Here is an 18,144-nt window from a genome sequence, read left to right as displayed (position 1 = left end):
CCAGCCCTGAAGGTTACAGGGAAAGATGAGGAGTTGCTCTCTCCGTGTGGTTCCTCCAGGCCTTTTAGGTTGAGGCAGCTTCTTCACCACATCACTTTTAGGAACATGTGCCACATCATTTTCCTTTATTGCAAATGTGGGTCTCTCCCACTCTTTTGTGTTTCCCTGGATTCTTCTGAGAAATTGTGCAAGTATTTCGTCATCCTCAACTTTCTCAACCATGCCAATGTAACGGATGCTCCTGAGTTTGGTTGCAAAGTTAACTATGACAAAGTCACCCACGGACAGATCTGTGTTTCCTGGATCACTTCTCTCATCCTCAGAGCTCTCTTCATCAGACACATTATCAATTGGGACAGGGACATCACTCTCCTCAGAGCTGCTAACTATGATTTTCTTTTTGGTTGCTTTCTTTTTCGGTTTTCCCTTTTCTTTACTATTTTGCTTTTTCCCTGCCAGTTTCTTTTGCCTTTCTTTATAAGCCTTTTCAATTGCCTGCTTCTCAGGAGTATCAGTTAGGATGGCTGTCTTCACACGCTTTCGTTTGGTTTGTGTTCTGGGGGACATTTGGGAAGTGGTAGAATTTCACGAGGAGACACATATCCAGGTTGGCTTGGAACACACGGCACATCTGAGTCAGCTGGTGAGGCACATCCATGTGGACCATGCGCAGTGGATGGATTAGCATCAGTGAGTGAATTATCTGCAGCGGGTGGTTCATCTGTAGGTGGATCATCTGCAGGGGATGGACCATCCGGATCATTTGCAGTGGCAGGCTGCAGCTCAGGGTTTGGCCGGTCTGACATCATAGATGGTGCAAACGCTTTATCAGGGAAAGTGTCTCGGTTATATGGGAAAATCCCAGTGGACCTAAATCCAGAAGTGATGTTGCGTGGTGTCACTGCTGACATGAAGGCCTCATTCACAAGTCCTGCAATCTGGTAGATCGAGACTGTTTTGCCAGGGTTGGATCTCATCCACCCATCAAGTGCTCGGCTGTATTGGGTCTTGAACGGGCCATACACGGTCACATCGAGAGGCTGCATGCGATGGGATGTGTGGGGTGGGAGGGTGAGCAGAACAATACCGTTGCTCTTGGCTATTTCTACTGCCTTGAGTGAGATGTGAGCCTTAAGATTATCCAGGATTAACAGCATGGGATGGTCAGGGGTTCAGTTAGTGTGCTGTATCAGGTGATCAAGGAACTCAGCCCAGGTGTCTTCATACATCCATCCTGTTCTGGTGGAGGTACCTTTGGCTCCTGGGGGTGCTCCTATCATTAAGCAGTCCTTAAACTTAACTCTGGGGAAGATAAACATGGGAAGTGTGGCATTCCCAGCAGCATTTACTGCACACACCACAGTCACCAGTTCTCCTCTCTCAGCTGATGTGACAGAACCAAGTTGCTTTTTTCCTTTCTCTGTCACAACCTGAATCATATAGAAAGTTTAGAATCAATGGCATGTACAATCAGTAGGCTACTAGTGGTCTAAAGGTACATTGTATTTCTTTTCAGTCCATTATTTTTTTCTAGTTCACAGGTTCACAACATTACTAATAGCATTAGTTTCAACATTCTGTCAATAGCTAGTCATTATCACAAGCCACTCAGTATCAGTGTGGTGCTCTCTAGTGTATTATGTGTAGCTTAGGCTACCTGCTGTGGCATATTGTGCTGTAAAGACGCTGTTTCATCCACATTGTAAATCATGTGAATGTGTGGGTTACATGTATGATATGGAGTTAAGCAATGGACTGATATCCATTTAGAAGTCTTTTTGGAGTTCATTTTGGTGCATATATGCATTGGAAGGCATTCTCTGTGCCATTCGGTGGAGTAAGGATATGTCCTGTGAAGGCCCTGTGAAGAGAGGTTAACAGGTCTCCTTAGGAATTTCAGTCTGGTTTTCTTCTAGGTGGGGGAAGTCAATCCAAAGAGCTTGTGATCATGATTACTATCATGGGTTTACATGTGATGGTCACGCTGTGCATCTCTTTGATTACTTGCCCCAAATTTGACAATCTCTTCTTCGAATTGAAATTGTCAATAATTGTTCTAATGGTGTTAATGTTGAAAGCTGTTCTGTGAAAGAGCTGGTTGGTTATCTTGCTTCAGACTGTGGTGCTAGGAGTTGATTTACAACATCCTGTTGCCTTTCTGTGGAATTCGGCTCATGTTTCAACCAGGCTCCAGATCAAATCTTTAATATGTCTGGTTCGGGTCTGATACGCTACACTTGTTTCTCTGGATAATGTTATATGAAGCACCATTACTTCAAACGAGTTATACCTGTAGCCCGCCCTCTGAAAAATACTGAAAATTTTGGACATGGCTCAAGTTTATAAAAGTAACTTTGAGGGATATACTCATTTAAAATAATGTAATCATTATTAGCCAGGTTTCTTTCAAACAGAGCACATCTAGGTTATGATCAGTGATTATTTTATTTACAAAAAGTGCTTTTGTAGAAAGGGACTTGATATTCAGTAAGCCAAGCTTTATCATTTGTTTATCCGTATTACATCTGTTTTTTATTTGTTGAACCAATTAAATTGTTACTCTTAAATTGGTTTGGACGTTTTTTTTTTTTTGTATTTTCTAGTTCGGGGAACAGACACATTCTCTATAGTGTGATATCTAAATGAAAGAGTCTCTATGTGATGATAATTAACAGATTTCTGTGACGTGAGGCGGCTAGCAGACAGTTGGTTTAGGAAGTCTGTCTGCTTCCTGACCTGGGCCCCAGTTAGTCAAGTGCAAACTCTAAGACTATGTGCCATATTTCTAGAGAGAAGGAGGGATGAAGACCATCTCTTTTCAACAGGTCAGGTCTACCCCAAAAACTCAAGTCTGCCCCAAAACAAGTTCACACACCTCTTTAATGTTATTTTAAGTGATCTCTGACTGATAAAGTTGAGCATCATTAGCACTGGCATGAATAACAAGCTTACTGAATTTACAATTAGCATTAGCCAGTACTTTTAAATTTGCCAAGATGTCAGGCGCTCTGGCTCCCTGTAAACATTGGACTAGGGTGGCTGATGTCTCTATTTTCTTGTTCCGTACACTAGAGATTGCCAATAACTAGAGCACTTTGAACAGGTTTCTCAGTGGGTGCGTCACTGAGTGAGGAGAACCTGTTTAATGTTTTGATCGGAATGGAACAGTGGTTTTGACCAGCGACTATGCCTCCTCACAGTCACCCTGTTGCCCTGCTGCGGAGGCTCTGTAACCGGAACCAAACAATGTACAGGACTCCCTGAGCTAGTCGCATCCAAAGCTGTATCTACAGCCCTCACGTTCTTACTGTCCTTAATTAAAGTTTGGATGCATGTCTCTAATTCTGAAACCTTCTCTGTCAGCCTAACTATTTCCCTGCATTTATCACATGTGAATCCCTTGTCACCGACAGAGAGAGATAAACTATACATGTGGCATCGGTGCTGAATATCTTTCACATTGATATTAATTATATTATTACATTATTTCTTGTTTGACTATTAATCAGGTTATGGCAAGAGTGAAATGTGTCACCTTATGTGAGCTTATGAGATATTAAAGAATCCTGCTTTACGCTGTACATTTACTCTCTAAGATGATGACTTCATAGTGTGTGTGTAACGAACCATACTGATAAAATTCTAGCTAGGGCTAGGCTGCCTTGAAGTTCTGATAAGTTCTCTGCGTATGTGTGTTAGTATATGTCTGTACAGGGAGAAGCTTAGACAGTCCCAGGACAAACGTTCAACTGCCAATGTCCAGCGTATCAGATATAAGTATTTGGAGAGACGCATTGCATCTGACCTCAGATCACTTGTCACCAAAATAGTTGTCAGAAGATATGTTTGAATCGTTTACATCCATATGTTGAAACTATCTAAGTTTATCTAGGTTTTGGAACCAATCAGAATTTTGTTGACTTGCATTGACGCAATAAGTATCCTCTGTCAGAGTATAATTGTTGTTGATTTTGAATTGTACGCAGAGCGGACTACCAACTCATTCATCATATCTGGTCCTTGGGTTTTTACTGTAAATTCCCCTACAGTGCAAACAACAATAGCAGGAGAAGAAGCCATTACTTACCGTGATTGAACAATGATTCTGACTTACCACTGTTGTTTGATGAAGTTGTGAAAAACGGCTTGAGAGAGAAAAGAAATGGGGCAAAAGAAAAAAAAAACGGTAATAGATGCGAATGAATATGTGAATGACAAGCTAACCGGCTAACACGCTGTACACACACTGCACTTGTGATTTAAAATTTAAAGCGAATGGTTAGATTAGTCAGATTAGTTTAATAGATAATATCGGATATATGGTGGGAATTAAGTTTATATTTTATCCCTTTAGACAACAGAGAGTGATAGTAAGATAGAGATTCAACAGAAAAGCGAAGTTACATGGAGCTTCAATCACAAACCACTTGGCACGCAGACAGGAACTGGCTTCTACGCAGGAACCGGCTTGGATAATATTAAAACATATTAATGGCTAAAGTCTGATTAGGCTGTATTCAGCACAAACTGGGCTACAGAAATATTTTAGCAACATTAATGTACATGTTTGTGTTTTTGAGAAAGCAACGTTTATGCATGGTTAATGAAAATAGAATGAAAATATACAGAACGTGAAAATAGAGACACCAGCCACCATAGTCCAATATTAAAGAGGTGTGTGAACTTGTAAGCATGATGTCAGACACTGTAATATGCTCTGGTCCCCTCCCTGCTTACCGTGGTGATGAGATACATGGCAGATTGTCACGACTCAATGGCTGGATGTCTAAGTGGTGCCCGCAGAATAACATAGGTTTCATAGACAATTGGACGAGCTTTTGGGGCAGACCTGACCTGTTGAAAAGAGATGGTCTTCATCACTCCTGGGGTGGTGCCGCTCTTCTCTCTAGAAATATGGCACATAGTCTTAGAGTTTGTACTTGACTAACTGGGGCCCAGGTCAGGAAGCAGACAGACTGGCTAAACCCACCATCTGCTAGCCGCCTCCAGTCACAGAAGTCAGTTAATTCTCAGCACATAGAGACTCTTTCACCTAGATATCACACTATAGAGTGACTGTGTCTGTTCCCCGGGCTAGAAAATACAAAAAACGTCCAAACCAATTTAAGAGCAACAATTTAATTGAGGTTCAACAAATAAAAAACAGATGTAATACAGATAAACAAATGATAAAGCTTGGCTTATTGAATATCAGGTCCCTTTCAACAAAAGCACTTTTTGTAAATAAAATAATCACTGATCATAATCTAGCTGCACTCTGTTTGACAGAAATCCGGCTAAAACCTGATGATTACATTATTTTAAATGAGTCTACACCCCAAGATTACTGTTATAAACATGAGCCACGTCCAAAAGGTAAAGGGGGAGGTGTTGCTTCAATTTATAACAATGCTTTCAGAATTTCTCAGAGGGTAGGCTTCAAGTATAACTCGTTTGAAGTATTGGTGCTTAATATAACATTATCCAGAGAAACAAATGTTAATGATAAATCCCCTGTGATGTTTGTGCTGGCTACTGTATACAGGCCACCAGTGAACCATACAGACTTTATTAAAGAGTTTGCTGATTTTACATCCGAGTTAGTGCTGGCTGCAGATAAAGTTTTAATTGTTGGTGATTTTAATATCCATGTTGATAATGAAAAAGATGCATTGGGATCAGCATTTATAGACATTCTGAACTCTATTGGGGTTAGACAACACAACTCAGTACCTACAAACACACAAAAACATACTATATACCTAAAAACTTCAAATTGAATTGATGTTGATGGTGTTGAAATTATGCAGCCAAGCGATGATATCTCAGATCATTATTTAGTTTTGTGCAAACTTCATATAGCTAAAACTGTAAATTCTACTTCTTGTTACAAGTATGGTAGAACCATCACTTCTACCACAAAAGACTGCTTTGTAAGTAATCTTCCTGATGTATCCCAATTCCTTAGCATATCCAAAACCTCAGAACAACTTGATGATGTTACAGAAACTATGGACTCTCTCTTTTCTAGCATTTTAAATACAGTTGCTCCTTTACGCTTAAGGAAGGTTAAATAAAACAGTCTGACACCGTGGTATAATGAGCACACTCGCACCCAAAAAGAGCAGCCCGGAAAATGGAGCGCAGCTGGAGGAAAACAAAACTAGAGGTATTTCGTATTGCTTGGAGGGAAAGTAAACCTATCTTACAGAAAAGCATTAAAAACTGCTAAATCTGATTACTTTTCATCTCTTTTAGAAGAAAACAAACATAACCCCAGGTATTTATTCAATACAGTCGCTAAATTAACGAAAAAATAAAGCATCAACAAGTGTTGACATTTCCCAACATCACAGCAGTAATGACTTTATGAACTACTTTACTTCTAAAGTCGATACTATTAGAGATAAAATTGTAACCATGCAGCCATCAGCTACAGTATCACATCAGACAGTGCACTATAGATCCCCTGAGTAACAGTTCCACTCATTCTCTACTATAGGAGACGAAGAATTGTATAAACTTGTTAAATCATCTAAACCAATAATGTATGTTAGACCCTATTCCATCTAAGCTCCTAAAAGAGGTGCTTCCAGAAGTCATAGATCCTCTTCTTACTATTATTAATTTGTCATTGTCATTAGGATATGTCCCCAAAACATTCAAACTGGCTGTTATTAAGCCTCTCATCAAAAAAAAAACACAATTTGACCCCAAAGAACTAGTTAATTATAGACCGATCTTGAATCTACCTTTTCTGTCCAAGATACTAGAAAAGGTAGTATCCTCACAATTATATTCCTTCTTAGAGATAAATGGAATCTGTGAGGATTCCAGTCAGGATTTAGATTGATCATAGTACCGAGACTCAACACCTTATACATAAAAAAAAACATCTCATACAAAATAAAAGTGGTTTTACAAACCCGATTCCAAAAAAGTTGGTACACTATACAAATTGTGAATAAAAACAGAATGCAATGATGTGGAAGTTTCAAATTTCAATATTTTATTCAGAATACAACATAGATGACATATCAAATGTTTAAACTGAGAAAATGTACCATTTTAAGGGAAAAATAAATTGATTTTAAATTTCATGGCATCAACACATCTCAAAAAAGTTGGGATGAGGCCATGTTTACCACTGTGTGGCATTCCCGCTTCTTTTTATAACAGTCTGTAAACGTCTGGGGACTGAGGAGACATGTTGCTCAAGTTTAGGAATAGGAATGTTGTCCCATTCTTGTCTAATTCAGGCTTCTAGTTGCTCAACTGTCTTAGGTCTTCCTGGTCACATCTTCCTCTTAATGATGCGCCAAATGTTTTCTATGGGTGAAAGATCTGGACTGCAGGTTGGCCATTTCAGTACCTGGATCCTTCTTATACGCAGCCATGATGTTGTATTTGATGCAGTATGTGGTCTGGCATTGTCATGTTGGAAAATGCAAGGTCTTCCCTGAAAGAGACGACGTCTGGATGGGAGCATATGTTGTTCTAGAAATTGGATATACCTTTCAGCTTTGATGGTGCCTTTCCAGATGTGTAAGCTGGTCATGCCACACGCACTCATGCAACCTCATACCGTCAGAGATGCAGGCTTCTGAACTGAGCGCTGATAACAACTTGGGTTGTCCTTGTCCTCTTTAGTCCGGATGACATGGCGTCAAAGTTTTCCAAAATAAACTTCAAATTTTGATTCGTCTGACCACACAACAGTTTTCCACTTTGCCACAGTCCATTTAAATGAGCATTGGCCCAGAGAAAACACCTGCGCTTCTGGATCATGTTTAGATATGGCTTCTTTTTTGACCTATAGAGATTTAGCCGGCAACGGTAAATGGCACGGTGGATTGTGTTCACCGACAATGTTTTCTGGAAGTATTCCTGAGCCCATGTTGTGATTTCCATTACAGTAGCATTCCTGTATGTGATGCAGTGCCGTCTAAGGGCCCGAAGATCACGGGCATCCAGTATGGTTTTCCGGCCTTGACTCTTACGCACAGAGATTGTTCCAGATTCTCTGAATCTTTGGACGATATTATGCACTGTAGATGATGATAACTTCAAACTCTTTGCAATTTTTCTCTGAGAAACTCCCTTCTGATATTGCTCCACTATTTTTCGCCGCAGCATTGGGGAATTGGTGATCCTCTGCCCATTTGACTTCTGAGAGACACTGCCACTCTGAAAGGCTCTTTTTAAACCCAGTCATGTTGCCAACTGACCTAATAAGTTGCAAATTGGTCCTCCAGCTGTTCCTTATATGTACATTTAACTTTTCCGGCCTCTTATTACTACCTGCCCCAACTTTTTTGGAATGTGTAGCTCTCATGAAATCCAAAATGAGCCAATATTTGGCATGACATTTCAAAATGTCTTACTTTCAACATTTGATATGTTATCTATATTCTATTGTGAATAAAATATAAGTTTATGAGATTTGTAAATTATTCCATTCCTTTTTTACTAACAGTTTGTACAGTGTCCCAACTTTTTTGGAATCGGGTTTGTATCTCTCTATTAGTGCTTTTGGATCTTAGTGCTGCGTTCGACACTATTGACTACACTATTCTTTTGCATAGACTAGAACACTTTGTTGGCATTAATGGAAGTGCATTAGCATGGTTTAAATCGTACTTATATGACCGGCATCAATTCGTAGCAGTGAATGAAGAGGTATCATATCGTTCACAAGTGCAGTATGGAGTACCTCAAGGCTCAGTACTAGGGCCATTACTCTTCACGCTTTACATGTTACCCTTGGAAAATATCATCAGGAAACACGGTGTTTGCTTTCACTGTTATGCTGATGATACTCAGCTCTATATTTATTCGCGGCCCGGCGAAACATACCAATTTGAAAAACTAACGGAATGCATAGTCGATATAAAAAATTGGATGATGAGTAATTTCTTACTGCTAAATTCTGAAAAAACAGAGGTGTTAATTATAGGACCTAAAAGCTCTGCATATAATGACCTAGAACGCTGTCTAAGATTTGATTGGCTGCTCTGTCAATTCTTCGTCATCAGTTAGGAACCTAGGTGTGCTATTTGATAGCAAATGTTAATCCATGCGTTTATGTCCTCAAGGTTAGATTATTGTAATGCTCTATTGGGTGGTTGTTCTGCACGCTTAGTAAACAAACTCCAGCTAGTCCAAAATGCAGCAGCTAGAGTTCTTACTAGAACCAGGAAGTATGATCATATTAGCCCGGTCCTGTCGACTTATAAAGCCCTGAATGGTTAAGCACCTCAGTATTTGAACGAGCTCTTGTTACATTATAATCCTCCACGTCCGCTGCGTTCTCAAAACTCTGGCAATTTGATAATACCTAGAATATCAAAGTCAACTGCGGGCAGCAGGTCCTTCTCCTATTTAGCACCCAAACTCTGGAATAACCTACCTAATATTGTTCGGGAGGCAGACACACTTTTGCAGTTTAAATCTAGATTAAAGACCCATCTCTTTAACCTGGCTTACACATAACATACTAATACACTTCTAATATCCAAATCTGTTAAAGGATTTTTAGGCTACATTAATTAGGTAAACCGGAACCGGGAACACTTCCCATAACACCCGATGTACTTGCTACATCGTTAGAAGAATGGCATCTACGATCATATTAGTCTGTTTCTCTCTTATTCCGAGGTCACCTTAGCCACCAGATCCAGTCTGTATCCAAGTCAGAGGGTCGCTGCAGTCACCTGGATGCAGCCCAGATGGTGGATCAGCACCTAGAAAGGACCTCTACAGCCCTGAAAGACAGCGGAAACCAGGACAACTAGAGCCCCAGAGACAGATCCCCTGTAAAGGCCTTGTCTCAGACGACCACCGGGACAAGACCATAGGAAACAGATGCTGCAGCCTGGAATTTAACTGCTGGTTTCATCTGGTCAGAGGAGAACTGGCCCCCCGACTGAGCCTGGTTTCTCCCAAGGTTTTTTCTCCATTCTGTCACTGATGGAGTTTTGGTTCCTTGCCGCTGTCGCCTCTGGCTTGCTTAGTTGGGCACACTTCATTTACAGCGATATCGTTGATTTGATTGCAAATTATTGCACAGATACTATTTAAACTGAACTGAGCTGCATGATGACATCACTGAATTCAATGATGAACTGCCTTTAACTGTCATTTTGCATTATTGACACACTGTTTTCCTAATTAATGTTGTTCAGTTGCTTTTACGCAATCTTTTTTGTTTAAAGCACTATATAAATAAAGGTGAAAAAAAAAACTTTTTTTTGTTTAAAATTGTTTAAGTTCAATAAACATAAATAAATGTTGAATACATGATTAAAATGAATGATAAATTATTTGCTTTGCTTTAATAACATGTTTACATGTAACGTAACAAGTAACATGTTAACATGTCAATACTACGATGTGTTAAATAAGTTCAATAAATTTAAATAAATGTTAAATACTTGTTTAAAATGAATGATTTGCTTTATTAACATAATAGCAACATGCTGTCATATATAATTATATATATTTTATTTCCACATTCTTTAAAATCTTTTAGGTTGTACTGTTTATGTATGTGTGTGCTTGTTTAATTGATTTATCAGAACACAAATTTGTATTATGACATGGCTATAACACTGATATCACAATGTAAATGTGGTTTATGATTAAATTTCTTGAGTCCTCATAATTGAGATTGCTTAGAAACATATTTAATCAAATATGGGTGCATATGCAGAAATTTTTGTTTGATGGAAAGGTCTACAGTTCGTACAGTAAAAAATCATTATGCCTATGGAGTGTCCCGCGAACCAGATGTGTAGTGAAGTTTAAATGATTGACCTGTGCAAAATTTGCATGACATGAGCAATACAGCTTTTGAAATTATAAATTATACTAAATGATGTTTCTGAAAATATAAAAAATGTAAAACGTTTACTGTGATGGTTAACTTGCGACAGTTTGTTTTGTGAAAAAAGTTATAAAAATATTTCCGTGAATTACAATCAACCGATAAATTTTACTTACATGTCAAACTCTTTTTCCTGCTTCTGGTAAAATGTACAACATTTTTAGTGACAACTAAAGTGTAAACATTAGCTAGTGTAAATGTATTGCTTTGTTTTATATCCTGTGTGATTGCATAACTTATTTATTTTCATTTCATTTAAAAGAAGGGAATAATACTTGGATGTTTGAGTGTAAGAGCGAGAGAGAGCGCGCGCACGAGAGAGACAGAGGTTTTTAGAGGTTTTTGTAAACCCCTCATTTGGATATTGGTCATCCTTGCACTAGGATGATTTTTTTTTTTTTTTTTTTTTTTTAATTTCTTTATTAATTGTTTTATTTTCAATTCATTATTAGTTGTGTTATTTAAATCCTTTTTATACAACCATCATATTATATGTGTGGGTGCTCATACACATATTGTGATATGTTCTCACAATCTGTTAAAATTGTCTACTTATTTTTGATATTGACCTTAAAACCTTCTTTCTCACATCTCCAGAGAGAGAGAGAGAGTGACCAAAAATGCAACCTGATCAGGACTTAATTTATGGTGTTTTCACCGGACAGAATTGTACAAACATATTTCTCCCCCCGGAGAGCAAAGTTTGACATCAGAATTCCACATATGCCGATTTCCACATCTGGATATCATTAACAGGTCAAAGGTCACATCTGGATATCATTAACAGGTCACAGGGTCAGCGCAACCCGGGTGGGGGCAAGTTTTTATTTATTTATTTATTTTTTTTATTTTTTTTTTTTATAAGAAATAATTTTTTTTAGCCATTTCTTGAAAGGATTCAGCTGCTTGGATTGAGTTGAGCAGGTCATTCCACCAGGATAGAACAGTTAAGGTAAAAGTCAGTGAAAGTGATTTTGTACCTCTTTGGGATGGCACTATACTGTGCCATTCACTTGCAGAATGCAAGCTTCTGGAGGGCACATACATCTGAAGTTGTGAATTTAGGTAAAGGGGTGCAGAGCCAGTGGGTAGGCAAATATCAATGCCTTGAATTTTATGCGAGCAGCTATTGGTAGCCAGTGACAAGCGCTCTTTTCGGCTCATTAAAGACTAATCTTGCAGTCACATTCTGGATTAGTTGTAGAATTCTGATAGAAATGGCTGAAAGACCTACCAAGAGAGCATTGCAATAGTCCAGCCTGGAAAGAACAAGAGCTTGAATAACTTGTCATCTTGCACATTCTAAAAGAAAGGGTCTGAACTTCACAATGTTGTATAAAGCAAATCTGCAGTTCTGGGCAGTTTTAGCAGTGTGGTCGTGAAATTGAGCTGATCATCAATCACAACTCTAAGGTTCCTGGCTGTCCTTGAAGGAGTTACGGTTGATGCACCTAGCTCGATGGTGAAGTTGTAATTAAGGGATGGGTTTGCTGAAACCACAAGCAATTCTGTCTTGGCAAGGTTGAGTTGAAGGTGATGGTCCTTCATCCAGCGAGAAATGTCTGTTAGACATACTGAGATTCAAGCAGCTATCGTCGAATTATCAGAATGTACTGAGAGATAGAGATGAGTGTCATCAGCACAGCAAAGCCATGTTTCTGATAGTGGTGGAAAGAATACTAAGAAATTGTACTTAAGTAAAAGTATTGCTACTTAAGGGATAATTTATTTGAGTACAAGTAAAAGTACTGAAAAATAATATGACTCAAGTAAGAATAAAAAAGTAGTTTGCTGAAAAAGTACTGCGTTACAAAGTACTTTAGTATTATTTTTCTATTTTTACCCAAAATGAGGCAATGTGGGCATTATGGAGCAGGGTTAACCCTAACCCTTACACTCGTGTGCTGTATTGTCTGTTTCACAAGTGAGACCCAGGAAATCCCTTATGTAGACAAATGCATAACATGCAGATAGAGCTGATTTGACTGAATGTGGAATGTGGAAGACAATAAACACACAATTGCAATGCAATGCTAATTGACATAGCTTGTATCAAAGTAAAGAATTTTATAAAACATATTTCCTTACTCACTGTGATAAGAAGCAACATGGAACCACAGATACTAACTGTTTCAAACATGACCAGTGCTTGAAGCGGGCCGGTATGCACCAGCGGCACTTCTATATTTTAGTCTTTAGAGTATCTGCACTTTTTTGTGCGTACCGCCACTTCTGACATGTTGCCGGTACTCTGAGTAAAAGTGTCAGTGTCTGGGTAATTTGAAATGACACTGGGTGCTTCTCCAACGGAAGGCTGCATCCTACCAAGGCTAAGTCCTTCCTAGATCAGTCCTTCAGAGGCTAGAGTCCTCCTGGGCATTAAATGAGACCATCTAGAAAGTGCGCGTGGCTCCGTCACTTATGTTCCCGACCTCACCGCCATGGCACAAAAACACTAATAAAATGTAGTTTTGGAAAAATACTTTGTATTAAAAAATCTTTATATTATTTTGCTTTCTATTAATGCAATACAAAAATCACAGTCATCTAGTTTCCTCGTGGCCTAAATTATTGGCAGTTTACCATTTAGTAAGTAATTGACACCAAAACAAAAGATAAAATCTATCCTTTCATGCCTAAAAACATTATTTTTGTTTTAAATTGCATAATAAATTCAGACAAGCTCAGTACTGACCACTGATCTATATATGACTGGATCACTCATCGCATTCTAAACTGCCAACAGGCAGTGAAGCCACCCGAAGTGTTTGATCCTCCATCTTATTAATCCCTATTGGCAGAGAGCACCATTGAGTCACATGCAAACCGCTGACCTAAAATCACCTGATTTGAAGCAAATCAGTCAAACTGATTATTTTTTTATGTTGTATGTAAATTAATTTTTACTTCAGATGTCATCTGCAATGTTTATGGTCTTTTTGGGCGGGATAAGAGATATATTTAAACCATTTAGGTGGGTACGTCTGCTACGCACTAACGACACAGGTAACTGATCCAAAACAAAATATAGCCAATTTCTTTATGAACATAATTATTCAGGAATTTAATTTGAATATTATTTGGATTTGAATATATTACAATGAATAATACAATAGCCTCTGTTAATATTGCTCTATACTGAAATGAAAAGCTCAACTTACTATCTTGGAAATAAAGCCTTTATGTCTTTAAGTCCGTACTGTATATAGTAATTATTTCTCTGAATAAATTATGATGTGTATATTTTTAATGTCCTGATTGACCAATATCTATTTCAGACTCTCCAAGATTGTGCAAATATGTTTACTAGCATTACCGTTTCCATGTAAAATGTTGTATGCTAAATTGATAATTAATTTAACCACCGTTTAAATCATTACCTGCTTCAAAATGAATGCTGTTAATGAAATCATTGTTGAAACATTTGCACTTAGCGCCGAATTACAAATAAAAACACTATAACAAAATTATATAAACTATGAATAACTGTACAATGCAAATAAAGGTATACAAAGCATGAATCTTTTTTTTAGATTTCAGAATGAGCACTTTGTTGTTTGTTATAAATGTTGAGGTCATGTCAATATCATGTTCATGATGTTCGCTACTGAAATGAACGTAGCTTTTTAATAAGTTGGGGAAATTCCCAACATTAAAAAAAATAACCGTTTACATGCCTAGGGTGTTTGCATTGTACGAATGTACAGAGATACTTGTTAACGCTGACTTGTTATGTGATGTTTTTCTTATTCAAATCATACAATTTCCTATTAATTCAATAGAACGTTTATGCACACTAGGGATTACCAATATGGCGGCACAGCGGCTTCACTTTCATGATGTCATAAGCAATCCAGTTCTCTATTAAAGATCAGTGGTACTGACTTGTTTTTTGTCAGTTTATTTTAATGAAATGGAATGGGTACAAAGGACTGTGGGTGATTGAAGGTTGCGGAGGAGACATCCCATGCATCCTTCAAATTCAGCTGAATGAAGGACATAAAACGAAGGCTGCCTTCCAAAGATCCTTCCAAATGAGATGGCCTTCAGCGACGTTTGATGACGTGGCAGCCGAGATACGCAGCCTTCATAGGATGCAGCTTCCGTTTGAGAATCACCCTTTATAAATCACACTACCCAGGCGGGATCATCTCGAACAAATCACATGAGCGAATTCAAGTGAAATAGGTCTACCTCATGTGTGGGGTGCCAGAGCATGTCAGGGGAGCCGCGTAGAGTAGTATAATTAATTAATTAATAAAAATAATTAATTATTGATTACAAATTTGAATCAGTAGTTTATAACAAAAATAATACCTGATATTAGCCTTTTGCGATCACAACATTTTAAACCGGTAAACTCCTGGAAAATCCAAGGATCCAGTAAATGAATTCAGACAGTCAGTTCAAAACAGCGCTAATGCAGAGAAAACATGGCTGATTTCATCAGAGATTGCAGAGAGAATAGTGACTATATGTCATTTAATTATCCTGTTCAGCGTGACTTTGGCTTAAAAGCAAGCACATTTTATAATAGACACTGGCTGAAGGTGGTCAGAGGTATAGCGATTCTGAATGGATCCATATAGTAGGTTTAGTGGTCTTTGGCATCTCCCTGTGGTCTTGTTTGGTATTGCAGATTGACTTGTGCTAATTTGTATTGAAAACTTTTATTTAATTATTGATTGATTGTGGCACTATACATTGTGAATTATTAAAATGTACTTATTTTATATAAATATATAAATAAATAACCAGCACTTCTTTTTTTCCACTTCAAGTACTGACTGTCGCATGACTGATGTTACAGTATATAGTGATTTTGGAGCAAAACATTTATAATTATAGTCTCATAAATTGTCATGTTTGACGCTATGTTAAGCAAACATACAACTGCAACAGACAACAAGGAGCAACTGTTTTATAACTAATTTTGAAAAGTACATTCATTCAAGATTATGTTGTTGTTTTTAAGAAGGGCAAAAGCAAAGAATGGTAAGTGAGGGTTTAAAAGTAAAGAAAGGGTTTAAAACTGTGTAAATAGAAATGTGCCAGTAAAAATAATGTGTGGTATGGGTAAGGTAAGGTTTTTATGATTCCGATTCATGTCAATTCCTAATTTCAGTTCAAATAAGTAAAAAAAACAAAAAGAAAAGAAAATTAATAATAAAAAATAAAAAGTAATAAGTAAAAAAAACATATCATTCACATTTATTCTTACTCTTATTGCAAAATATTTCCTTGTTAGCTGAATACTATGAATGGAAATCAACAGGCTAAAGACTTACACAAGGATGTGTGTCCAGCAGAGAAAACAGCCCTTGAGTCTTCTTGATTTGATTGGTAAAAAAAATCACATTGAAAGTGTAGTTTGTTATAAAAACATTTTCGGCAGGACAAAAAAAAAAAAAAAAAAAGAGCATTTTATTTAACATGTTAACCCATACCTAGGCTTGGGATTCCAAAATCTATTCCAATTCTGGAATAGGATGCTTAAGGTCAGGAATCCCAAAAATGTGGCATTGTTAATGATAACAATGGTTTAACAGGAAGCTCTGAGTTCATGTGCACAGAAACAAGAAAATTATGAAAATCAATGATTTTACTAGTTTGGATGTTCTCAGTGTCTTTTATTTTCTAGTTTAAAATGCTGAATAAATTATTTTGATGCACTGAGCCATGAGGCACTCCAATAGCTAGTGATCTTGTGACTGAGATGCCTCACCCCTCCAAGATACCTTGAAGGACCTATCTGAGAGGTAAGACTTGAACCACTGGAGTGCAGTTCCTTAGATGCCCTTTGCCTATAGTGTTGACAGGAGGATTTGGCGGTTAACCATGTCAAGTAGTAGGATGATTGGAAAGGATGAGTTTGGAGACTTCTGCCTCAGAAAGTGAAGAGAAGGATGTGAACGAGTGTATGTTCGCTGTTGATCACTGATGGATGTAATTTTATTAATGAAGCATGTGGCAAAGTTGTCAGCTGTTGAGTTGATGGAGAGGAGGAGGACCAAGGAGGGAGGAAAATGTTTTTAAGATCATGAGAGAGTTAGATGAGTTGTTAATTTTGCTGTAGTATAGAGTAAATCCAAGGCTAATTGTTGTTCTTCATTACCCCTTTCTGCCTTTATTTTATCAAAATGCCTTTACATTTTCACAACATACCCAATGTCCAATTGTGGCAAATGCTTTTAAGATTCAGTTTTAGTTCAGAGAATGTTTTTATTATTCTGTATGTAGTTCTAATATGCACACCCATTCTTTTTTTTTTTTTTTTCACATTTCAGCTCAATTATATCTAGATTTCACAGAATGGCGTAGATCAGGCTTTCTCTGGTTTAGAAATGTATTTACAGTACATTTCTTACAATGGCTACACTTTCCACAAAATTATTAAGTTCAAACATATTTTCAGGTCTGTCATTTTATATAGTCACAGAGTCCCACTTTTCTTATTATTTGAGTTAACATGAAGAGTTGAGTAAGTGAAATATAATGTTAACTGATCCTTCATTCAGCTGCTTTAAATTAAAATAGCAAACATATTTAAGAATTTAAGTTTCATGAAATGAACAGCCATTGTGTTTAACTAATGTATGAAAGATTATAATTAGATTCCATATTCACACCAAACCTTAGAGGAAAAACCTTTAACTTTTAATATTTATTTAATATTAATGCTGTTGTACATTCTGTTACTTCCTGTAGGGCACATTCTCCAGGTCTGACTTCCAGTTGTCAAAGTGTTTTTGCCAGAGGAGAGAAGCGTGTTAGCACTTTACTGTGGCAGCTGTCTGATCATTGCACTGATAACACTCAGCCATATGAATATGTTCAGAAGATCACTGCATATGCTAAATAGCCTTCTAAGAAAGCACAAGACTTTGTAACATGCACGGAAAGCATGAGAGAGTTATGTGGCACTGTTAATGATAACAATGGTTTAACAGGAAGCTCTGAGTTTGTGTGCACAGAAACTTTTGAAAATCAATGATTTCACTGGTTTGGATGTTCTCAGTGTCTTTGTTTTCTGGTTTAAAATGCTGAATAAATTATCTGATGCACAATAGATTGGTCCAAACAGAAGTCATAATTTCAAAACTCTTAACAGAAGTATGTGTGGACAAAACTGTGAATCATTTTAATTACTTTTACATAAAATGCCTTAAATGACCATCTCCCCAAGTCATCTCTTTTTTTCTTTACTGTGTCTTTCATACTTAACTTCCCAAACGCTATATATTTGGAGCACATTTTTG

At 37.5% G+C, this 18,144-nt stretch overlaps 1 protein-coding gene across 1 annotated transcript; it reads right to left on the bottom strand.

Moving 5' to 3' along the window:
• Positions 1 to 502: 502 nt before the first annotated feature.
• On the bottom strand, positions 503 to 1,516 carry LOC122135495 (MFS-type transporter clz9-like). Its single transcript, XM_042714940.1, has one exon. It carries the CDS (start codon positions 1,155 to 1,157, stop codon positions 531 to 533), a length of 627 nt encoding a protein of 208 aa, XP_042570874.1. The 5' UTR covers positions 1,158 to 1,516; the 3' UTR covers positions 503 to 530.
• Between the last annotated feature and the right edge of the window lie 16,628 nt (positions 1,517 to 18,144).

The sequence above is a fragment of the Cyprinus carpio genome, chromosome A24 (assembly GCF_018340385.1).
Source record: "Cyprinus carpio isolate SPL01 chromosome A24, ASM1834038v1, whole genome shotgun sequence".
NCBI classification, from domain to species: domain Eukaryota; kingdom Metazoa; phylum Chordata; class Actinopteri; order Cypriniformes; family Cyprinidae; genus Cyprinus; species Cyprinus carpio.
The sequence above is the reverse complement of the archived record's forward strand: the minus strand, read 5'-3'. Positions and strand labels throughout refer to the sequence as shown.

What these genes read in the sequence shown, in the direction of transcription:
- LOC122135495 (XM_042714940.1), bottom strand. Translation starts at nt 1,157, where the DNA reads ATGCTGTTAATCCTGGATAATCTTAAGGCTCACATCTCACTCAAGGCA.